The sequence below is a fragment of the Engystomops pustulosus genome, chromosome 7 (assembly GCF_040894005.1).
Source record: "Engystomops pustulosus chromosome 7, aEngPut4.maternal, whole genome shotgun sequence".
Taxonomy (NCBI): Eukaryota; Metazoa; Chordata; class Amphibia; order Anura; family Leptodactylidae; genus Engystomops; species Engystomops pustulosus.
In genome coordinates this window covers 130,699,950-130,725,194 of record NC_092417.1, presented here as the reverse complement: position 1 = coordinate 130,725,194, position 25,245 = coordinate 130,699,950, and the positions used below count along the sequence as shown (strand labels likewise).

Sequence of the window (25,245 nt, the reverse complement as noted above, 5' to 3'; positions counted from 1 at the left end):
AGAAGGTGGGCGGATCGCCATTAGGAATGAAGGTACGCGGAAGAAGACATCAAGGGTAAGTATATAAGGTTATTATTTGTATAGGGAAGGCAGCTAGAGTCTTTTTTTTAATTAGTAAAGGGAGGCTGGGGCTTTTTATTAGTTAAGGGAGGCCTCTAGGGCCTTTTAATTAGTAAAGGGGGGCCTCTAGGGCCTTTTAATTAGTAAAGGGGGGCCTCTAGGGCCTTTTAATTAGTAAAGGGGGGCCTCTAGGGCCTTTTAATTAGTAAAGGGGGGCCTCTAGGGCCTTTTAATTAGTAAAGGGGGGCCTCTAGGGCCTTTTAATTAGTAAAGGGGGGCCTCTAGGGGCTCTTAATTAGTAAAGGGAGGCCGCTAGGGGCTCTTAATTAGTAAAGGGAGGCCGCTAGGGGCTCTTAATTAGTAAAGGGAGGCCGCTAGGGGCTATTAATTAGTAAAGGGAGGCCGCTAGGGTCTTTTAATTAGTAAAGGGAGGCCGCTAGGGTCTTTTAATTAGTAAAGGGAGGCCCTTTAGGGTCTTTTAATTAGTAAAGGGAGGCCGCTAGGGGCTCTTAATTAGTAAAAGGAGGCCGCTAGAGGTTTTATTAGTAAAGGGAGGCCTTTTATGACTGTTTTAGTGTCATTTTGTGCTATTTTGGTTGGTGGTGTGCTTCAGGATTTTCTAAGTATAAAAAGTGTGCTGCGGCTCAAAAAAGGTTGAAAATCACTGCATTAGAGGAATACAAGGGGGAGGAGGGGATAACTGTGTGTGCCCCTTAAGCCCCTTCTACACTGGCGTTTTTCACGCGCGAGTTCTGCGCGTGCATTTGACGCGCAGAACTTGCATTGCACTCTGTCCCATTGTATTCAATGGGTCTTTCTCCATTAGCGTTTTAAACGTAAGGGTTGCTAGGTTACCAGAATAACAGTATTTCCCCTGCTCGCGAACGATCATTTAATTAAAAAAACACAGTGAAGAACAGTGAAGAATAGAATAAAACCAGTGAACACAGGATCATTTAAGATAAAAACACAGTGCAGAACACAGTGCAGAATAGATTACAGATGTTCGGCACATCTGCTTACTTGTCGGGAGATACGCGCGGAACGGTGCGCCCAAAATAGCATGTGAAGAACAATATATATGTGTGAAGAACACATTGCAGATGTATTTAAACATCTGCAATGTGTTCTTCACACACATATATATTGTTCTTCACATGCTATTTTGTTCGCGCCGTTCCGCGCGTATCTCCCGACATCTGTAATCTATTCTGCACTGTGTTCTGCACTGTGTTTTTATCTTAAATGATCCTGTGTTCACTGTGTTCACTGTGTACAATGATTTTATTCTATTCTTCACTGTTCTTCACATCTGCTAAATTGTCGGGAGATAATATACACGCGGAACAGTGAAGAATAGATCGCAGATGTTTGCAAATTATCAGAAGACATTATTTTTCAATTAAATAACACATTTTAATCCCAAACCATGGTCCCTTTGAAAAATGCTCGAGTCTCCCATTGAATCGCGCGTGAAAAATGCGCCGAAAACGCAAAAAAAATGCTAACAACACGCGCGTGAAAAACGCAAAAACGCTAATTACTCCAAGTAAAAATGGAACAAAAACGCAGCCAAAAACGTCAGTTTTTCACGCATTGCACCCTGACGTGAAACGCAACGCTAGTGTGCAAGAGGCCTTATGGTAGCAGGTCTTACATACTTTCATTGAAGCCCCTGGTCATGAAAGGCTCATTAGTTCTGCATGTGCAGCTCAGACTGACAGGACACTGGCTGCACAGGAGGGGAGGGGCTGAGGCGGGGAGTGAGTGTGTCCCAGCACAGGCTCACAGGGCAGCGTGACCCGGCACAGGCAGCATGATTTCCAGTGTCCTTGTCACGGGCTCTAATCGGGGCATCGGCTTGGAGCTTATTAAGAAATTTCTAGCTAAATCTCCATCTCCGGAGAAGATCTTCGCGACTTGCAGAAACCCAGATGGCCCCCGGAGTGAGGTGAGCGCTACTATGCCTTACAGTCTCGTATATACACGCAGAGCCTCCGTGTGTTCCTCGTGTGATGTTATATAAGTGTGCAGTCACCATGACACTTTATCTTGCTTTTTATGCTAAAGGTTGTGTATTGTTTGCCGTGAGGGGCGTGGCTATGGGTGGGGTTTATCACTAGTCCTATGGAAGTATTACTAGGCAGAATGTGACACTGTCCTCTATAGATTTTTGGTCAGTATCTACCTAGAATGTCTGATTCTCAATAGCAGAAAGCTTCCCTGTGATTAGTAAATTAGGGGAACACAGAAAGGTTTTTAGGCTGTGCTTCACACACTATGGGGCACATTTACTTACCTGTCCGGAGGAGTTCCCAAAACTGCATGTGACGCTTCCCCGCTCAGATCCACCAGAGTTCACCTTCTTCTTCCCGGTGTATGTAAGTACACTGGTTGCGACACAATTTTAATCTAAAATTCCGCGCTCATACGTATCAGTAAGATCGTCCGACGGCATGCCCCCACATTTCTGTTGCATGAAAGCCGGTGCCGCTGCGACACAATCCACTTCTAAATACCTGTCAAAGCGGCGCAAATCCCGAAAACGTTGTGAAGTGCGGCGGAAATGCGATCTGCGGACCCTTAGTTAATAAGCTCCTATGTGCTACCACTCATTTACCAACACACACTGTGGTACCTACACAGAATAATCCTCCTCATTATTCCCTTGCTATGAATTTATTACTTATTATGCCACCCACACCATTTACTCAATGATGCTAGTGCTGTACATTCCATAAGGGATCTGCATATATTATATTAAGAACGAAACTGGCACTACAAGAGTTAAACCACTACATTGAAATGGAAAAAACGGAAGGACGAAGTTCCCTGCGAGGAGTCACAATCTATGCAGGTGAGTAGACACAAGGAGGAGCATTGAGGCATTTTGGCGCAGGATGGCGGTGGAACCATGCTATATTTTTCAATTTGATGTAATTTTGTGACACAAGGGATTAATGAATTGGCGCACGGACTAAAAGATTTCCAACTTCTTAGACTAGATTTTAGATGCTCTCTTTATGCCAAAAAACGAGAATCGAAGTGCCAGAAAACTTGTATTCACAGCACAATTGTTGCCCAAAAATAGAACAAATGGAGAGTGTCGGAAAACACCAATATTGTAGCGCCGAAGGCGGAGAAAGGTGGAGAATAAACAACAGCAGTTTTCTGTTTGGAAGGCCCCCAAAGAGAAGAATTATAACAGTAATATATCAAAGAAGAGGAATAATAGCAGTGATATATCAGAGGAGAGGAATTATAGCAGTGATATATCAGAGGAGAGGAATTATAGCAGTGATATATCAGAGGAGAGGAATTATAGCAGTGATATATCAGAGGAGAGGAATTATAGCAGTGATATATCAGAGGAGAGGAATTATAGCAGTGATCTATCAGAGGAGAGGAATTATAGCAGTGATCTATCAGAGGAGAGGAATTATAGCAGTGATCTATCAGAGAAGAGGAATTATAGCAGTGATCTATCAGAGGAGAGGAATTATAGCAGTGATCTATCAGAGGAGAGGAATTATAGCTGTGATCTATCAGAGGAGAGGAATTATAGCTGTGATCTATCAGAGGAGAGGAATTATAGCTGTGATCTATCAGAGGAGAGGAATTATAGCAGTGATCTATCAGAGGAGAAGAATTATAGCAGTGATATATCAGAGGAGAGGAATTATAGCAGTGATCTATCAGAGGAGAGGAATTATAGCAGTGATCTATCAGAGGAGAGGAATTATAGCAGTGATCTATCAGAGGAGAGGAATTATAGCAGTGATCTATCAGAGGAGAGGAATTATAGCAGTGATATATCAGAGGAGAGGAATTATAGCAGTGATCTATCAGAGGAGAGGAATTATAGCAGTGATCTATCAGAGGAGAGGAATTATAGCAGTGATCTATCAGAGGAGAGGAATTATAGCAGTGATCTATCAGAGGAGAGGAATTATAGCAGTGATATATCAGAGGAGAGGAATTATAGCAGTGATCTATCAGAGGAGAAGAATTATAGCAGTGATATATCAGAGGAGAGGAATTATAGCTGTGATATATCAATGTGAGTTTTCAGGTTATGTTTGGAAGGTAGGGAGAAGTCTGGTGAAGAGTTTCAGAGTGTAGGTAGAGGGTGAATTGAGTTGAGAGACGGTATTGGTTATTAGGTTAGGAGACTTAATACTTTTGTATGTCATGTTTCATATTTTGAAATAATGCAATGGGTAACCAGTGGAGAGACTGGCAGAGATGAAAGACAGAGGATATTTATGGAGAGAGATGGATTATCCGGGCAGAGAGTTAAAGATGGATAGAAGGGACGTTCTCTGGGAGAAGCCCCAGTGAGTGATGATGAGGGGTGACAGTGTGAGTTTTTGCTACAAAAATGCTGCTAGCCTGCACGTACCACATTTTTCTTTGCAAATGTTTGAGGAAAATGTCGCAGTCTGCCTTCAAACAGATTTTTTAAGGTCAAGGTATGATTACTTGTCAATACTGCAATAATCCTTTTAGACATAAACACATGAAAATCACTTTTAGGAAATTTAATTCCCTACTTGGGCCTCAATAAGAACTGAAGTGCACCTTACAAACAAAAAAATAGAGAGTTTAGATAATTAGTTTAGGAAATTTTTTAAATATGCCTCCGGGGGCTATAAATATAATAAACAGGTTATTTAAATCCAGGTACCTTGACTGTGGTAAGCTTTTTATATTTGTTATCCATGGCCTCCTTCCTTCTAAAATCAACATGTAAAATGATGCTAACGAGTCTAAAGTGCTATGAGGGGCGTTACCTCACAGGCTGTTACCTTAACTCATCCTCCCCTCTGCTCCCTTGACACTTCACTACACTGCACAATATAACAGCCTGTGAAGCAACAGCATGGAGGGGCTCTGGTAACTCCACCATAGCACTTCATCCTCATTTCCATCATTTTAAAAGTTGATTTTAGAAGGAAAGAGGCCATGGATAACAAATTGACACAGTCAATGTGGCTGGATGAGTAAGTGTCCATAGTTTATCAGTTTGAATTTGATGTTAGATTTCCTTTGACCTTCAACGCTCCCATTCTGCTGCGGAGCCCATTACTGCCAGCCTATCTTTGTATACAGAGACCAACCGTGAATGCGATGTTGATATTTGTGTGCCTGCTACAGTAGCAGTTAAAAGCTGTAGTTAACACACACACTGTCGACAGTTTGGATAGACAAGTCGGTCCTGGCGGCTGCAGGAGCCTAGGCATTGGAAGAGTCTCCCCCCTACAGTGGTTGAATGACTACAAAAAATCTGGGTTATACAATCGTTGTAGGAACTGGTGGCCTAGCGACTCCGCAGACCCTGGACGATCACCACCTGGGCCCCCTGGAAGGCTTTCCAAAACTTAGTAGATTTTCAAAACTTGTTCCTTTATTGCAGCATTTCGGGCCTACTGTTGACCAAAGCTGAGATTGTGTAGATTATTCTGGATAACCGTGGTATTGGAATTACCAGCACCTATCCTCTCCCTTATTTTCCTCCCCTTCCCCTCCTTTTCTTCTTTGTTTATGGTTGTGATTTTCACCCTAAGCATGTCACTTAATTTTTCTTCCATTCTGTTGCCTATATTAACATGTAGGTAATACATGTCTATTCAGACGCCTATTGCTCCCCCCTGTGGGCGTAAAATGTCTTATGTGCAGTTTATAATTATTAGCTTTCAATTTGGTCCTGCATGATCAATACCTTGGGTGACACTTAGGGCCACATTTATCACTTTTGTGCGCCTAAGTGTAGTAGTTGCGCCTAAATTCGGGCGCACTGTTTTGCCAGAATTATCACAAGCTACAACCATCTATGATAAGTATATTTTCTGCCTCCTATTAATCACTTTACTTTAACACAGTTTAGGCGCAGTTTAGGCGCAATGTTAGATTCAGGCACTTACATGTGATCCTGCTACAAGCTCCTCTCTGCTTCTCCCACAGCCCAGAATGAGAATAACACTCACAGCAGCGCCCAGGTGTGTGACACCCAGCACCCAGTGACCTCCTCAGCAGGGGCTTCTCCTGGAGGGGATCCCCCAGTGCTGGTCTCCTGCTGCACCCCTGTAATTCTGCACAATATCCCCCTCAGACACTGTGCAGAATTACATGGGGGACACTTGTTTGTAGTATCTGCAAAATTCTGCAAGCTTCTGCAAACTTGTGCAAACTTCTCTTGCTCTTGCTGTGAGCTCAGGTTTTGCAGAATATTTTGTAAATAGAAGGTGATGAACTGTAAATAGAGTCTGCAGCTCCTGTCTGTAATGTATCTAATTGTATCTATTATATGTTCCAGTGTCTGGCTGAGCTTTGCTGCTAGAAATGAGCTCTTCTGCACAGGGGCTCAGTGCTTTCTTCTCAGATAACGCCACCTTCGCGCTGGAGTGTTTTTGCGCCCGTTTTTGCGCCTAAATGCAAAAGTCGCATGTGATGAATATCATTAGGCGCAGCAAAACATCTGGAATTGAACGATAGATGAGGGAAAGGTGGTTATTTTTGCTGCGCGGCTAATTTGACGTTTAATCGCAAAACGGGCGCAAAAACGGTGCGCCTAAACGAAAAGGCGCAAAAACAACAGAAAAAACAAGTGATAAATGTGGCCCTTAGTTTCTAAAATAAAGTTTTGCCATTATTTTTAGCTTGCTTTTTTATTTTTTTTCATTTGCCTGCACTAGTGATTTTTGATAAAAAACTGTCGTTACATTTTACTTATTAATTGCTGATAACTGCTGATAATTTTTTTTAATTTTTTTTTTGTTTCAGGAACTAAGAAATCTAGCATTGAAGCATAGTAATATTGTAATACTTCCTTTGGGTAAGTGAGACCCAAATACAACGAACCTGTATTGTGTTTGCTTTTATGGGAAACTACCCAGTTCTTTGAGAAGAATGCCATTTTATCTAGTCCAGATATTCTGTGAAAGATTTATAGTAGTAAATCCTGTAGTAAACCCAAAATGGAGTGCTGTTCATTAAGATAGGTCATTTATAGTTGGTCGTTGGAGTGTACCATGTGGGTTGTATTGGCTATATAGTGGAACTGAAGGCTCATGTACAATGAGAGCTGTGTCAGCACATTCCATACGGAGCTGCATGTCATACAGGGTGTTTAATGTATCCTAAAGCTTATCCTATAATTGCTGCTCTTTACTCCATTGCTCCCTTTCTTAAAGGGAACCTGTTATCAAATTTTTCACAAATACAGCTAGTGACAGGTTCCCATAGAGTCCTATTAACTAACTGACACCCTGCTTTTAGGTAAAAATTGTTTCCCTCAGATCCCAATTAAAAACAAATTTATAACCTTGCCTGGTAAGCAGGGGTATCTATAGAAAGACATGGGGACGTGGCCTCCTCAGGCTGAATCCAGGGGTATAGCTATGATAGCACATAACAAATAAAAGATCAGTGGCACTCCGGATGAAAGACAAGTGGACTTTATTGTTCCGACTATGCTCTTTCTCAAGCCTATGACCTCATGGCATGTTCATAGGCTTGAGAAAGCGCGAAATGGCCCGTTGTCTGCCGTGGTTGACGTCCTCCCCGCACTGCCACATGGAACAATAAAGTCCACTTATCTTTCATCCGACTGGTGAGTGCCACTGCTCTTCTCTTTGTTATGTGCATTTGCATCTTCCTCTTTCAAAGTTGAGCACCACTGAGGATGTATATATATCGATCAGTATCTTAGCTGTTTTGCCCTTTTGATGTCTTTTACTGGTGGATCCATTGGAACTGCTGTTTTGTGACTCTGCTGTGCCTCAGAAACCTTTTGGTTTTGAATTTGCTTGCTAATGATAGAAGGCTTAGGGACCTTAGATGATGTCATCGCAGTCACATGACATAATTGTTGAATGCTGATAAGGCATGGGGAGAAGTTGCTGGATTCAGCCTGAGGAGGCCCCGCCCCGCCTGACTCACTTTAGATATCACTTTAGATATATTTAGATATACCAGGCAAGGTTATAAAGCTGATATTATGGGTATAAGAAGGAAAAATTTTTAGCTAAAAGAAGAGTGTCATTTAATTGGGTTCTATGCGTACCTGTCACTACCTGTATATGGGACAAATGTGGTGACAGGTCCCCTTTAACTCATTGATTTTTTTTTGTCTTTTGATGTATGTACCCCAGCATAGTACCAGCATTAACATAACATTTTAGCAAACTGTTTACAGAGTACACATTTGGCCTAAATGTTTCCCAGTTTTTCCAACAGAGCAAACCTTTTACAAGCCTACCCTCATATGTTTCAAAGTAGTCCTGGAGGAGGCAGCTATAGTAAAACGGCAGTATTGGCCAGACTAACACTGGGAGAACATATACAGTCTGTTGGTATTAATTCTGTTCTTTCAATTCTTGTTCATCTTTCAAATGCCACTTAGATGCCACTAATACTGACAGTGTGAAGAATGCTGTCGTAGAAGTTAAAAAACATCTGAATGGATCTGGCCTAAACCTGCTCATAAACAATGCTGGTGTCATGTCTCGTGTAAACTTGGACAAAGTCGATGCTGATGATCTGATTGATACGTTCACAACAAATGTGGTTGGACCTATGCAAGTGAGCCAGGTACTAGTTGTAATCTTTATTTGACTTTATGCTGCTGTGAATGTCTATATAGGAGAGGAGACTAAGACACAGGCACACACAGGCTGCAGCTCTTCCTCCCTGGGAACTCCACTCATGCTGCCGGCAGAGAGCCAGGTAATGTGAAATAAACTTAAATGAACTACTGAATTGATATAGAACAAAGGCATAGCATAGGCTAATGGAGCCAGTCACTGGCTGACATTTCTGGTGACGGGCTCACTTTAAAGGACTTGTAAGTGGAGAAAAAGTTGATACTCCGGCACTCACAATAGCTTGATAAAATCCAAAAAATGCTTTATTCCATAGTATTTAAAAATGCAGGGTCACATATTGCACGTCCATATCCACTAGATCTACGCGCTTCGGACTAGATCTCAGTCATGAGATCATGACTAAGGACTAAATTATTAAGTAATTTTTTTTTTATGTGTGTAGATGTTGGGAAAAACTTTTTTCTAAAACTCAGGTTTGTTTTAGAAGAGATATGCTGCAAAATGTCCCCCCAAACATTGATAACCTAAATCAGTTGTAATAGTTGGAATGGGAACACTGGACTCGGAGACAACAGATAGTAGAGTGAACCCTGAAACTCCAGTCCCCCAACAGCATTGCCTGCTTGCCTCTGTGTATCGTAAGGGATACAGGAAAACCACAAAGACAGACTTTCCCTGCGCCAAAGTGTGCACAAGTAACAAGACAAACAAATAATACAAAAGGGAGGTCGCCGACTATCCGGTTATTACTTAACCCCTAGGCACACCAGGACGATATAGTGCGTCCCGGTGGCTTGATGCTTAGCGCACCAGGACGCACTATAATGGCTGACACCGCGCTCAAGCGGCGTGTAAGTGTGTTCCTGCTATGGATCGGATCCCCCGTGCTGCTTACCGGGGAATCCGATCCACTTCTGGGCAGCTCCGAGGACTGCCATGTGCCCCGGAGCTGCCCGATCTCTGAGGCAGTCAGATCCCTTCCGGGTCTGATTGTAAACTGTCTGAGCATGCGCGAGCATGCCTGACAGATTACAATGCTTTACAATGAAATAGTATTTTAGAGCAGTGTATTGGACTTGAACCAGCGATCAGAGCATCGCTGGTTCAAGTTCAAGTATGTAGAAGTAAAAAATGTAAAACACTACACATTATAATAAATAAATACATAAAAATATAAGCCCCTAAAATGTCACTTTCCCATAAAAACACTTAATAAAGTAAAAAAAAAAAAAAAAAACCCCACATATTTGGTATTGCCGCGTCCGTAACAATCTGTATGATAAAACAGAATTTATACTGGACCTGCACGGTAAACGCCAAAGGGAAAAAACGCAAAAAACCTTCCCAAAAAAGATAATTTTTAATTAATATCTTTTAAAAAATGCTCTAAAAAGTTATAAAACAATGTTCCGCACTCTAAAATAAGCCCACTAAAAAGAACAACTCTGCTCGCAAAAAATAAGCCCCTAACCAGATTTGTCAGCCGAAAAATAAAAAAGTTATGCATATGAAAAGATGGTGATGCTAAAATGAACAATATTTTCTCCAAATTAGTTTTTATTCAGTACAGTTAAATAAAATACACAAAACCCCCACATATTTGGGATCGCTGCGTCCGTATTGAACTGCATAATAAAACGGAATTGTTGTTAGATCAGCAAAGTGAATTCCGTTTTAGAAAAACCCCAAAAAACGCTCCAAAAAGATAATTTTTAATTAAGACCCTATAAAAATGCTCTAAAAGAGATTTAAAAAATGTTATGCACTCTAAAATAAGACCACTAAAAAGAACAATCCTTCTCGCAAAAAATAAGCCCTTAAATAGATTTGTGAGGCAAAAAATAAAAAAATGATGCATATGAAAGACGGTGATGCTAAAATTAACAACATTTTTGCCAAATTACTTCTTATTCAGTAAAAATGGGGAAAAATACAAAATCTATATAAATGAGGTATTTTCGTAATTGTGGCAACCCATAGAATAGAAATAATATGCTATTTTTATGGTATGGTTAACGGCCAAAAAAAAAAACACATAAAAACTTTCCCAAAAATGAATGATTTTCATTTCCTCCACCAACAAAGAGTTAATAAAATCTCACCAATTAGCTATAGATTCCCCAAAATTACGTACCAGAAAAGTGCATCTCATGTGGCAAAAGAAATAAGCCCCTATAGCAGTGGTGGCGAACCTATGGCACGGGTGCCAGAGGCGGCACTCAGAGCCCTTTCTGTGGGCACTCGGGTCATTACCCCAACGCACCACACATTCAAAGAATCTTCCTGCAGTTACAAAAGATGCTGCTTTCGGTCCTACATTAAAGTGATACTTGCTTCGCTGCTTGGGACTGTAGGAAGAGGGAGAATGAGTAGATAGGGCCGAATTATCTTTGGAGGACCTCCTGCTGGCCCCACGATTCTCTGTCTGCAGAGGGACACTGGTAAGAAGCTAAAATGATGCAAATTTTCCATCTTGTCCTCAGGAGGCCAATATAAACTAAAGTTGTTGAAGAACAGGAAGTAATAAGTTAATGCTTTAATTTTTTTGTTGGCACCTTGCGATAAATAAGGGGGGTTTTGGGTTGTAGTTTGGGCACTCGGCCACTAAAAGGTTCGCCATCACTGCCCTATAGGTCCACATTAAAAAAAGAAAAAAAATTATAGCCTGTACAATGTGACATAGCAAATATGATTTGGATGGCGCCTCCTTCCCTTCAATGCCCAGCCGTGCGCCCATACAGCAGGTTACCACCACATATGGGGTATCAGTGTACTCGGGAAAAGTTGTGTATCAAACTTTGTGGAGCCTTTTTTTTATTTAATCCCTTGCAAATGTTTAATTTTCCACCCAAAATGAGTGTATTGTGAAAAAATATTACAATTTGTAGACCGCACCTCCATTTTGTTTTAACCCCTATAAAACACCTAAAGGCTTAACAAACTTCTTAAAAGTGGTTTTTCATACGTAGAGGGGTGTAGTTTCCATATTGGGGTAATATACGAGTCTAGTTATTATTTAGGCCTCTCAGTGTTAATTAGAAGTTGAGCAGGTCCATCTAAATGCCGGTTTTGGCGATTTTATAAAAAATGGGAAAAAATGATTTTTTAAAATTCTGAGCCTCATAACATTCTAGTAAAATATGTGGAATCTTAAAAAACCATACCAACATAAAGCAGACATTTGGGAAATGTAAGTTATGAATTTATTTGGGTGCTATGACTATCTGCATCAAAAGTAGAGAATTTAGAACGTTGAAAATAAAGAATTTTTCCAAATTTAGTTTTTTTTCATAATTAACACAAAACATCCAAACATCCAAATTTTTAAACTCATTTGGAGTACAATGTGTCACGAGAAAACAATCTCAAAATCCCCTGGATATCTCATAGCGTTCCAAAACTATAACCACTTATAGTGACACAGGACAGATTTGAAAAATGGGGCCGCGTCCTTAAGGCCAAAAGAGTCTGAGTCCCGTAGGGGTTAAACATAAATCATTATATAGAGAGAACACACAGTGGATAATTCTGATTTAATCCAGTTTTACTGATTACTTTAGCAGTTCTAAAATAAGTGCAGAGAATCCTTCCCATCTGACCTGTAGGGGAGCTTCATTACTGAGCATGAGCAAAAAGTGCATCCACATTCATGTCAACTAAAAGCCTGCATCTTTAGATCAGGAATAGACAAGATATTTGTAGGACGTTCCATACTTTCCCAAATTATTTAGCAAATACTGCAGTGAACTAATTGTAACAATTTATTATATATTTTTGGAATCGTAGTTGGTCCATTTTATTCTGTCTCTAACTCTAACATCACTAAAATGGTCTCTGACTCCACGACTCTTGACTCCTCAGCCCTGCCTGCCAAATGTGCCCCTGTTAACAAATTGTAATTAACGAACAAAAGAAGAAAAAGGGATCTGGTGAGTCAGCCATAGTTCATTCTGGGGCTGGCGTCAACCATAGTCTACTTAGGGGGAAACTGGGGTGTCACCTTAAAATTTCTGAAGAGACTTGCTGTCTCCTCAGTGCATCCTTTATTGAATACATGCTGTAAGGTTACTATTATCGTCTAAATTCGCTATTTAAGCACATGAAACACTGGCTGTAATGATTTTCTTATATAATTATCCATCTGTTGTTTGGTGGGAAACCCCTTTAACGCTATATACACCTATGGATAATTTGTTTGTATTACTGAAAATTGTATTGCTCAAAAATGGTGGAGTAATGTTAGTGCAACCTCTGGCGACTTCTATGCCTTTAGGTCATAGAGGTTGTCCTATTACTGGCTGGGTGCACTCCTTCCAGAGGTGGCTGCCAATTACTTATAGGGCAGACTACTTTAATTTACCTCATAGAAGGGGCAGGGTATCATTTAAAACTGCAGTGGTAAAATATTTGAGCAGAGAATTTCACTTAAGCGAGCCGTGCCAGTCTCCATATTGAGGCACATTTACTATGGATCTTGTGCCAGCTTTCTGTCGGACTTTGCACATTCTTTTACGTGCAAACTGCCTTCACATGTATTCTTCAGGCAACACAAATTTTGTTACTGAAATGGGTGTGTCGCATGTTAAAGGTGCACCAAAGAACAGTTGGTACACTCTGTCCGGACAGCGCTGCGATTTATGAAGAATGGGCGCCACAATTCACAGATCTGGCACCCTCTGCACACTATACAGGCAGTTTGCAGTGTTTTTATCAAATGTGCCCCATTGTGTATAATGTTGAGAAAGGACATGGCCTACCTTGGGCATGCGGCAGTGCAACTTTTTATTTTGTATTTTGCTCTTAAAAATGAATCTCCATTCCTATGGCTGTGTAGTAGGAGTAGGAGTATTCCCATCTGGGCATTCACATTTAATTTAATTCATTTTCCATATGTAAACATTTCTTCAGTTGGATGTTATTAAAAAAATGTTCCTGTGTGAAGATAAATTCATATAAATGTAGCCATGCTTTCCCTTGGAAACGAGCTTCCTCCGATACAACCACCTCACATTTTGGCAGCAGTGGCCAGATATGCACTATTGAGCCCTGCCTGACCACCTGGATTCAGCGTTCATTACCACAGGATGGCTGTGGGACCTGCAGTAACTCCCGGACATTTCATATACAAAAACGTTATGTTTCTTTGTGGAATCCCTCCAGCAGAGGTGTCTGTATCCAAGGACACAGTCTTGTTTCTAAGGGACCATAAGAATACATTTATGAGAAATTATCGTTTCATTTTTTTTAAATTAATGAAATTGAATGTGAATGCCCAGACGAGAATACCCCTTAAAGGATTTATTGGATAAAGACATGTAATAAGAAGCCCTTACACTCCTGTAGCCCATACTGCACCTGTGTGTGTATCCAGTGTCATATGGAAGTACGCTTATCTGTACTATTTCACTACTTCATGCTTCCCTGTATGATGTCATATTCCTGACTAGATTATACGTACAGACAATGTCCTGCTGAGTATTTTTAACCATTTTAATCTGAGATAAATATTGAGGACAAAGGAACACTGTTTGGTCCTAATGTATGTGTTTGTTTTTAGGCTTTTTATCCGTTACTGAAAAAATCTGCAGAAGATAATGGACACAAACCTTTAAGCAGCGAGAGGGCTGCTCTAGTCAATATGTCATCTTTGCTTGGCTCCATCGAAAAAACCTCCTTGACCTTTGATGTTGAAAAACAAGTTATCGCCTACCGAATCAGCAAGGTAAAGTGATTTGTGACTTTTATATGATTCTACTTTTTGATCATGTGTTGTACAGATATGCAGATTGACAGAGAACTCCTCCAAGTTTTATTGTTGACTCCAAAATAAGCAATACATCAAAAACGCACTATATCGCTGCGTCCAGAGTGTAGACTACAGGCTCCAGCCTACGCGTTTCGAGCGCATTAAGCTTAATGCGTAGGCTGGAGGTGCTTTTTACTTTATGCGCTGGATCGCTGTTTCTTTGGATTACTGAACTTGTCGAACACGGTCACGTGGGGATTCTAGCTGCTTAGATGGAAGTCCTCCTTGAAAAGCATCTGATCGTGTGAGCTTCATTAACTTTCCACTCTTTTTAGGACTGTCCAGAATCTGTCTTGGGACTGTTTACTCTTAACAAAAGCATGCACAACTTAGAAACCTCTTAGCGCTCTGCGTCCAATATATCGAAAGCTGAGCACAGTGACTTAACGCTCAGCGTCCGATATAGGACACAGAGCTGATGCCGGCTCAGTTCGAGATCTGAGCCGAGCGGGCATCGGGATACGTGGAGTGCCCATTGTAACACCTGTGGTCGGAGTACCTGTAAGTTGGTTTCTGTGATGTTGTCTTAAAGGCACAGTGTGTAATGTGCGGGCTATTGTGATACCTTAGCTATTTTGAAAGTGGCAAGGGAGAGCTTGAGATAGACAGCTCCACAGTTACCTTCTATCAGGACATTACACCGTCTAAACTGTATAAAAGGCGCTTGCCAAAACCATTAACCGACCATCTCTAAAACAAGAACATCATGTTCCGGTGTTTGTACCCTTTCGGCCTGTCCTTTCTTAAAGATGACAAGAGATGCACCATTAAACATCCAAATGACCTACAAAGTGCGTGGGACTTACTAGACATACAGCCGCTAGACTGGACTGCCGGCCATCGAACAACATCTGGAGCTACCAGACCTGCCACACATCGAAAAATGGTTTACATTTAAGATCCCCAGGAATAAGAAGTAACTCTCGTCGAACACCTCCATTCAATGAGATCCAGCGAGCGGACAGCTGCCAGGATTAGCCGGACTTGTTTATATGCTGGTTTCTTGAGAACTTTTTTTCATGTTTGTATTATTTTTTTCAATGCCTTCAACTAGTTGTGGCAAAACACTGCCAACACCTCTGGACACTATCAAGCACGCTGATAGATGGAAAAATGCAGTTGAGTATTGTCCAGTCCTCAGTTGATTATTCAGGAGCCTCCATGTCCCTTCATATGAAGGAGTGTTACATCACAGTTAGAGCCTGTTTATCATAAAGGTTGTCTTGCATGACTGACTGCATCCCTCAGGCCCTTTGCTCTCATGACATGGTATACGTCAACTGTATGTCAATGCTGAGGTTAGATAAGTTACTCATTCTTAATAATTATAAAAGGTCTAGGTTTGTGCAAAGGTTAAACAGTGGTCTTAACGATAATCATTGTCGCTTAGCGCATCTCGCAACAGAAGTCGCATGGCCCCTGTAAAAAAAAATATACTGAGAGGATTAAACCCAAAAAAGATCTCAACAACTACTTACAAAGGAAAAAACTGAAATATGTTTCAACATGGTAAAATTCCAAATTTTACTAAAAAGCATTTCAACATTTGTTGCCATAGAGCTTATCATAAAGCGGTTAGAGGTGTGAGCATACTAATCTCCAAGACAATCTGTCATGGGTGCTCCCGCGATCCATGTCGAGGATCGCAGGTACACCCGTGCTCCGCTGGCTGCCAGTCCCTGTCCCCCTGCCTGCACTTACCTCTCCTGGCTCCTTTCTGTGCTCCGGGTCCCTGCCTTCTCAATATTTAAAGGGCCAGCGTCCTCCTGATTGGCGATGGCCAATCCGGCTCACCCTTTATAATCCGGCACCTCCCTTCCTTCCTTCCTGGCCGGATCTTCAGCATTATTTGGAACTTCCAAGGTTTCCACACCTCGCTTCCCGCAGCATTTCCTGTTGAGGTGATTGTCCACCAGTGTTTCCAGACGCTTCCTTGTGCTTCCAGCATTTCCAGACGACTCCCTGTGCGCCATCTGGAAATGCTGGAGGAACACAGAGGCGTCTGGAAATGCTGGAGGAACACAGAGGAGTCTGGAAACACTTGGAGAGAGGACACACCAGGAGAGTATCGTAACGCTGGAGACAGGAGACACGGAGGCATCTTGAAATACTGGAGGAACACAGAGGCGTCTGGAAACGCTGGAAGACAGGACACACCACCAGACGCCTCCGTGGGCTTCCAGCGTTTCCAGGCGCCTCCGTGGGCTTCCAGCGTTTCCAGGCGCCTCCGTGGGCTTCCAGCGTTTCCAGGCGCCTCCGTGGGCTTCCAGCGTTTCCAGGCGCCTCCGTGGGCTTCCAGCGTTTCCAGGCGCCTCCGTGTTCCTCCAGCGTTTCCAGGCGCCTCCGTGTTCCTCCAGCGTTTCCAGGCGCCTCCGTGTTCCTCCAGCGTTTCCAGGCGCCTCCGTGTTCCTCCAGCGTTTCCAGGCGCCTCCGTGTTCCTCCAGCGTTTCCAGGCGCCACCGTGTTCCTCCAGCGTTTCCAGGCGCCTCTGTGTCTCCTGTCTCCAGTCCATGCCAGCGTCACCAGTGTTCCTCCGTGTTCCTGCTGTCATCCCAGGCTTGGACTGTTTCCTGCATACCCTGTACCTTGGCTGCACCGTGGGAGATGGAATTAGGCCCGCGGTGGTCCAGATGGTCCACTGGTCCACAGACTCTTCCCATAGATACTTTCCTCCCGGGTACTCCAAGATACCTTCCTGTTGTCTGTGTGACCTGTTACCCAATCCCATTTACACATACCTTCATTGGAAATGTTCCCATCACATTTGTGACCTAACAAAGTCCAGGAGACCTGGGTAAAAGATGCACTGAGCAAATTAAATTCTTTTGCGGAAGGAATAAGAATTGTAAGAGGCGACATTAATTTAAAACTGAATCCCTCTTTGGACTATTCATCAGGGAAAATGGCGGAAACTAGGAGAGCTTTAGGGTCAATCCACAGGGCCTTGAATTCTGCGGGGTTGGTCGAAACATGGAGAATCCAAACACAAAATATACATTCCACTCAGCGGTACATGGATCATACCGAAGATTGGATTATATCTTTGTTCAGCTTTTTACATAGATATAGTAAAACAAATGGATATTGGTCTGACTACCATATCGGATCATGCGCCAGTCTCAGAAAAATTGTTGTTTAAAGACCTCTCTGCTAGAACCTGGATCTGGAGATTGAACGAGACCCTTCTAGACAATAATGAGGATATGGAATGGATAGATAACAAGATCCATACATTTTTCACAGAATACACCCCCACTTCTGCAGTACATTGGGATGCGCATAAGATGGCAACTAGAGGGGAGTTCATAGCATTAAAGTGTAGAATTTAAAAAAAAATAGGACCGCAGCCTCTAATGACCTCTTGCAACAGATCTCTGCAATAGAGAAAATCACAAAACTTTCAAAGACCGCTCAGAAGCAGGGTGAACTACTACTGCTAAGAAAAAACTTATTGACCTACTTAATATCAAACATTGCAAAAACTACCAATATAGTAGATATAAATTTTATGCTCATGGTGATAAGGGCAACAAACTCATGTCCCACCTCATAAAAGGTGAAAAGCAGCCCCATTCATATCCAATATTAGAACGGCCAATGGAGAGAATCTCTCAAAAGCAAAAGACATTGCAGATGAATTTAAAAAGCTCTATGAAGCGCTATACAACCTGCCAAAACATTATGTAGAAACAGATAAGCAACAAGTTATACAAAACCTCCTTTTAAAACTAGAAGTTCTCATGCTCAGTAATGAGGCAAGCCTCAACTCAACCTATTAAAACTGTTTCCCATTAGACATAATCAACTCCCTACCTCAAGGGAAAAGCCCTGGGCCAGATGGGCTACTAGCCAGCCATTACAAAAACTTCGCTAATACCCTGGTGCAATGCCTTACTAGTGGAACCCCCACCACCACCACCACCTCTTTAAAAAAGAAAAAAAAACTTTAGCAGCAACAATCACAGTGTTACCAAAACCAGGTAAAAAAAAACAGTTATGCGGTAGCTATAGGCCAATATCGTTTTTAAATGCGGATGTTAAAATATGGAATAAACTGGTTTGGTCCCAGGGAGGGAAGGCAACCAAAACTCCACGAGGGTTATTCGGGTCATATCTTATGCCAGTGGTGGCGAACCTATGGCACGGGTGCCAGAGGTGGCACTCAGAGCCATTTCTGTGGGCACCCAGGACAGAGTTCACCAAACAGGACCAAATTCACCAAATCTTCCTGCTGTCCCAGGCAACTTAAGAGATGCTGCTCTCATCTCTACTTTAAAGCAACACTTCATTGGCTGTAGGTAAAATTAGAAGGTGTGGACTGAACTGCATTTTCTTCGGACGTCATCCTGCTAGACCCACCATTCTTCCTGTACAGAGAGAGACCCTAGAAAGAAGCAACTATGATGCTCTGAATTTGCCCTCCTTCTTTCAACTGTATTGGTGGCTTCAGGGGGCTGATACGATTGAAAGATGTGGAAGAACAGGTAGCTATAAGTTACTGCTTAAAATGCCATGTTGGCACTTCACGGTAATAAGTGGATTTTGGTTGTAGTTTGGGCACTCGGTCTCTGATAGGTTCACCATCACTGTCTTATGCCATTAAAACCAAATCCCCCTTAGTCCTTCTCTGCAGAGATCCCGAGAAGGCATTTGATAGAGTCAGGTAGCAATTCCTAAAAGCAGTTCTAGGTAAATGTAATTTTCTCACACAATTTGTAGAAGCCATAATGATAATGTACACTAGACCGACCGCAAAGTTTAAAGTAAATAGAGTCCTCTCAACCCTGTTTAATATAAACAATTACCTTCCGTTACTTCTATCTGAACACATAAAAGCTTTCCCATACCTGATTCAGCGGTTTGACACTTTTGGGAGGGTATGTAACTTTAAAGTAAATTATGAAAAATCCGAAGCCATGAATATATCCCTGTGGAGCGAGATAATCTCTACCCTAAAAAAAACTAGCCACGTTTCAATGGAAAGAGGTGGCCTTAACATATCTGGGCATACAGCTAACCACATACTCTACCCGTACTAACCCAAATAACAAACATGTTAAAAACATGTTAGGTTTTCCTCCCTATCCAAGATATATATGGTATATCTGTTAAGGAAATTTGTGATGCCTAAACTACTATACGTCTTACAAATGGTCCCCATTCATCTACCCCTACATTTTTTGCGAAGATTAAATCCCTCTAATCTCCTTCATTTGGAAAGCTAAGAGAGACATGGTAGCCTACAACATGCTAATCAAGAAAAAAGAGGACGGAGGCTTTGGCTCTCTGATGCATACTCATACTATAGGGCTGTCCAGCAGAGAGAATAAAGAAGAGGAGCCCCAGGAACAGGAGCTTCGGGAAGCCGCACCAAGCATCGGGGGCACCGGAAGATAAGTATGTTTATTTTATTATTGACTCGTGCAGGGGCCTCGCTGGTGCCCCAGATCTCCCTGGGTCAGCAGGACATCCGTCCCGCTGCCCAGGCATCCTCCTCTCTCTTATCACGATCCGTGTCCTCTGGACACAGATCGTGCTGTGAACGAGTGCACAGTGTACACTACTTTCCCTGCAGGACCTTTGATGATGTCACGATCACATGACCTGCAGGGGAAAGCAGTGCACGGAGATGCACAGTAAGGTGAGAGGGAGAACATAGGGATATCTGTATGGGGAACATTACAGGGAGATCTGTGTGGGACACATTACAGGGATATCTGTATGGGGAACATTACAGGGAGATGTGCGTGTGGGGCACATTGCAGGGGGATCTGTATGGGGAACATTACAGGGGGATCTGAATGGGGCACATTACAGGGAGATCTGTATTTGGGGCACATTACAGGGGGATCTGTGTGTTGGGCACATTACAGGGGGATCTGTGTGTTGGGCACATCACAGGGAGATCTGCATGTGGGGCACATTACGGGGGGGATCTGTGTGTTGGGCACATTACAGGGGGATCTGTATGGGGCACATTACAGGGAGATCTGTATGCGGCACATTACAGGGAGATCTGTATGGGGCACATTACAGGGGGATCTGTGTGGGGCACATTACAGGGAGATCTGTTTCTGGAGTACATTACAGGGGTATCTGTATGGGGCACATCACAGGAAGATATGTATGGGGCACATTACAGGGGGGTCTGTGTGTGGGGCACATTACAGGGGGATCTGTGTGTGGGGCACATTACAGGGGGATCTGTATGGGACACATTACAGGGAGATCTGTGTGTGGGCACATTACAGGGAGATCTGTGTGTGGGCACATTACAGGGAGATCTGTGTGTGGGCACATTACAGGGAGATCTGTGTGTGGGCACATTACAGGGAGATCTGTGTGTGGGCACATTACTGGGGGACATTACAGGGAGCTGTGTGTGGGGTCATCACTGGGGACATTACAGCGGGGCTGTGTGTGGAGACATTACAGGGGGGCTGTGTGGGGCTCATTACTTGGGGACATTACTGGATGGATGTGTGGGGACATTACAGAGAGACATTACTGGGGGACTGTGTAAAAGACATTACTGGGGGATGTGTGGGTGACATTACTGAGGGGATGTGTGGAAGACTTTATTGGATTACTGTGTGGAAGATATTACTGGGGGATGTGTGGGTGACATTACTGGAGGACTGTGTGGAAAACATTACTGGGGGATGTGTGGGTGATATTACTGGGGGATGAGTGGTTGACATTACTTGGGGTGTAGGGGACATTACTGGAGGACTGTGTCGGGTACATTACTGGGGGATGTATGGGTGACATTACTGGGGGCTTTGTGGCTGATATTACTGGGGGCTGTGTGGGTGACATTACTGGGGGATGAGTGGGTGACATTACTTGGGGGGGTGGGAGACATTACTGGGGGCTGTGGGGACATTTCTTGGGGCGCGTTCACACGTGGCAATAGGAAGGGCCTAGGTTTGATCTCACATGAGTTTCTAGTGTGATGGATAACGAGCGCCTGGTGTCTTGTATTTGTTTAAATGCAAACGTGTGAACGCAGCCTTACAGTATTTTGGGAGACTGTTAGGGGCAGCAGCAGGATAACACTGTCAGGGCGCATTCACATGATGCTTTGCGTCGCGTTTTTTGATGCGTTTTTGACGGGGGCACCGGAAGATAAGTATGTTTATTTTATTATTGACTCGTGCAGGGGCCTCGCTGGTGCCCCGGATCTCCCTGGGTCAGCAGGACATCCGTCCCGCTGCCCAGGCATCCTCCTCTCTCTTATCACGATCCGTGTCCTCTGGACACAGATCGTGCTGTGAAGGAGTGCACAGTGTACACTACTTTCCCTGCAGGACCTTTGATGATGTCGTGATCACATGACCTGCAGGGGAAAGCGGTGCACGGAGATGCACAGTAAGGTGAGAGGGAGAACATAGGGATATCTGTGTGGGGCACATTACAGGGATATCTGTATGGGGAACATTACAGGGAGATCTGTGTGGGGCACATTACAGGGATATCTGTATGGGGAACATTACAGGGAGATGTGCGTGTGGGGCACATTGCAGGGGGATCTGTATGGGGAACATTACAGGGAGATCTGCATGTGGGGCACATTACAGGGAGATCTGCATGTGGGGCACATTACAGGGAGATCTGCATGTGGGGCACATTACAGGGAGATCTGCATGTGGGGCACATTACAGGGAGATCTGCATTTGGGGCACATTACAGGGGGATCTGTGTGTGGGCACATTACTGGGGGACATTACAGGGGAGCTGTGTGTGGGGTCATCACTGGGGACATTACAGCGGGGCTGTGTGTGGAGACATTACAGGGGGGCTGTGTGGGGCTCATTACTTGGGGACATTACTGGATGGATGTGTGGGGACATTACAGAGAGACATTACTGGGGGACTGTGTTGGGAACATTAATGAGGGGATGTGTGGAAGACATTACTGGAGGACTGTGTAAAAGACATTACTGGGGGATGTGTGGGTGACATTACTGAGGGGATGTGTGGAAGACTTTACTGGAGGACTGTGGAAGATATTACTGGGGGATGTGTGGGTGACATTACTGGAGGACTGTGTGGAAAACATTACTGGGGGATGTGTGTGTGATATTACTGGGGGATGAGTGGGTGATATTACTGGGGGATGAGTGGGTGACATTACTTGGGGTGTAGGGGACATTACTGGAGGACTGTGTGGGGTACATTACTGGGGGATGTATGGGTGACATTACTGGGGGCTGTGTGGGTGACATTACTGGGGGCTGTGTGGGTGACATTTCTGGGGGATGAGTGGGTGACATTACTTGGGGGGGTGGGAGACATTACTGGGGGCTGTGGTGACATTTCTTGGGGCGCGTTCACACGTGGCAATAGGAAGGGCCTAGGTTTGATCTCACATGAGTTTCTAGTGAAATGCATGTGATGGATAACGAGCGCCTGGTGTCTTGTATTTGTTTAAATGCAAACGTGTGAACGCAGCCTTACAGTATTTTGGGAGACTGTTAGGGGCAGCAGCAGGATAACACTGTCAGGGCGCATTCACATGATGCGTTGCGTCGCGTTTTTTGATGCGTTTTTGACGCATTCTAAAGGTTTCAGCCTTGATCACATGTGGAGGTTACACTGCGTTTTAGCAAATGCAGTGGAAACCCAAAGTAACCTTAGCATTTGATCAAATCTGAAGCCTTTGGAATGTGTCCAAAACGCATCAAAAAAACGCGATGCAACGCATTGTGTGAATGCGTCCTGAGGGTGTGTTCACACGTTGCAGTTACAACTGCATCACAATCAGTTTCGAGATGGTTTTAGGTGCAGTTTTGTTAATTTAACAAGTGAACGACATTAACTGAATGAGTGAATTTTAGTTTGAAGGGGAAACCTGTTCCACAAATGTCATTCACTTGTTAAAATAACAAAACTGCACCTAAAACCTTCTCAAAACTGATTGTGATGCAGTTGTAACTGCAACATGTAAACGCAACTTCGAGAGAACCAAGATTTCGGGACATAAGATGTCTGTGTAATGAACTCCACAGGAAGGAGATGTGGTGATGCCGGGCCTAAGAGTGGTGGCACATCTGGTGTTTTGAACCCATTTTTAGTCCGTTTTTTGAAAACGCATCCATTTTTAACTAAGATAATTGTGAAAAACGGACAAATGCGTTTTTTTAACGGACTGAAAACACATGACTATAAACGGGTTCAAAAAGTCACTCGCGTGTGCCACTACCCTAATAGTGAAGTGGACATGTCACAGCAGTCACTGGATGTAGCTCGTACAGCCCCTCAGTAAAGTTGATATTGGCACAACCACATGTGAGGGGGTTATGTACAGGAAGGGGCATTACTGAAAGTATGATACAAATGCATTGGGGCCCGTGCCCCGGATCTTTTCCCACCCTAGCAACGCCCCTGGACTCATGTATAAGGCTGTTGCCACACGCCCCACCGGGGCGGGCCGCGGCCCGATCGCATCGGCGTTTCTATGGAAACACCTGCGATCGGGAACGAGCCGCAGGTGGTTTGCATTAAATTAACGCAAAACAGCGGCAGCTCGTTCCCTATCGCAGGTGTTTCCATAGAAACGCCAATGCGATCGGGCCGCGGCCCACCCCGGTGGGGGCAGCTTTTTCTGCGTTTGCGTTTTCAAGGTGAGGTTTTTCAGTATTTTTTGTGCTGAAAACTCAGCTTATACACGACTATATACTTTGTCTGATACATTTGCCTGTTAGGCACCAAGGACATGTATGGTACCTTCAAAATGATCATAGTGCTTTTACAATGAACGTAAAAGTGGCTTCAAAGTTACCTTAACAAGTAGCCTTGAATGGTAAACTAACTTGTCAATGTCAATATTGACTGCAATATTTGCTACTAATTTTTGTCCTTCAAGACCCATTATATCTTATTCCAATGATTCTGGTATTATAAGGACTACAAGTCACTTGGTGATAAGTCACTGGATGTCCCTCTCCTGGGTAATGGTGGTATATATAAAGAGAATATGATGACATATATGTATATAGTTTTAATATGGTCCATGTAATGTATTCCCCACAGTCTGAAATGGAAAGATGTAACTTGTTTGCCACAGTGTATTAATGTGTGTACTTCATCCTCCTCTCACATTGTGCACTGATCTCCTGTTTGGTGACACTCACTCACTGCTCAGCTTGATGTTTTTTTGCAGGGCCATGCACATTCATCAGAAGGTGAGGTTAGCTGGTATGCCAGGAGGTGCTTGTGAACTCCGATAGCTTGCTGGCAATGGAGTTATCAATATGTCACCACAGAGAATTGGACTTTATTTAATGTAAGGTCATAATAGCTAACAAATATATGTCATTAGGAAATCTCATTTAAATAAACTTCTGTGAAAAGGTATCTACCAAATCAAGCATTAAAAACCAGAACCAGATACAGGCACCAGTACTGTAGTAATCTCCTTCCTTCTAAAAACAACTTTTAAAATTACGCTAATGAGCCTGAATGGCTCCTGGGGTTGTAACCAGAGCCCTCCCATGCTGCAGCTTAAAGAGAACCCGTCATGCAAAATAACCCCCCTAAACTAAATATATTTTCTGCCATTAGAGAGCATTGCCTCTATCCCTTCATTATCCCTCTACATGCCTGTAAACCTAAGCAATGAGGTCCTAAAGCTGTATGCAAATGACCTGTGAAATGTCCAATGAAGCATTAGCATATTCAAGCTGTCCACTCTATTCATGAGTGGGAGGCACAGCCACACCCCCAGTGCATGACTGACAGACTGTATAATGATGTGAGGCTGTATAATGA

The 25,245-nt window shown here is 43.2% G+C and overlaps 1 protein-coding gene across 1 annotated transcript in view; it reads left to right on the top strand.

Annotated features, from left to right (window-relative positions):
• The first annotated feature begins 1,720 nt into the window (after positions 1 to 1,720).
• Positions 1,721 to 25,245, top strand: part of LOC140070839 (C-signal-like) — a 32,360-nt gene continuing 8,835 nt past the window's right edge. Inside the window, exons 1-4 of the mRNA XM_072117802.1 lie at positions 1,721 to 2,011; positions 6,844 to 6,895; positions 8,465 to 8,652; positions 14,224 to 14,388. Of these exons, the coding sequence (XP_071973903.1) occupies positions 1,877 to 2,011; positions 6,844 to 6,895; positions 8,465 to 8,652; positions 14,224 to 14,388 (540 nt within the window). The 5' untranslated portion in view covers positions 1,721 to 1,876. The remainder of the gene's footprint in view (positions 2,012 to 6,843; positions 6,896 to 8,464; positions 8,653 to 14,223; positions 14,389 to 25,245) is intronic.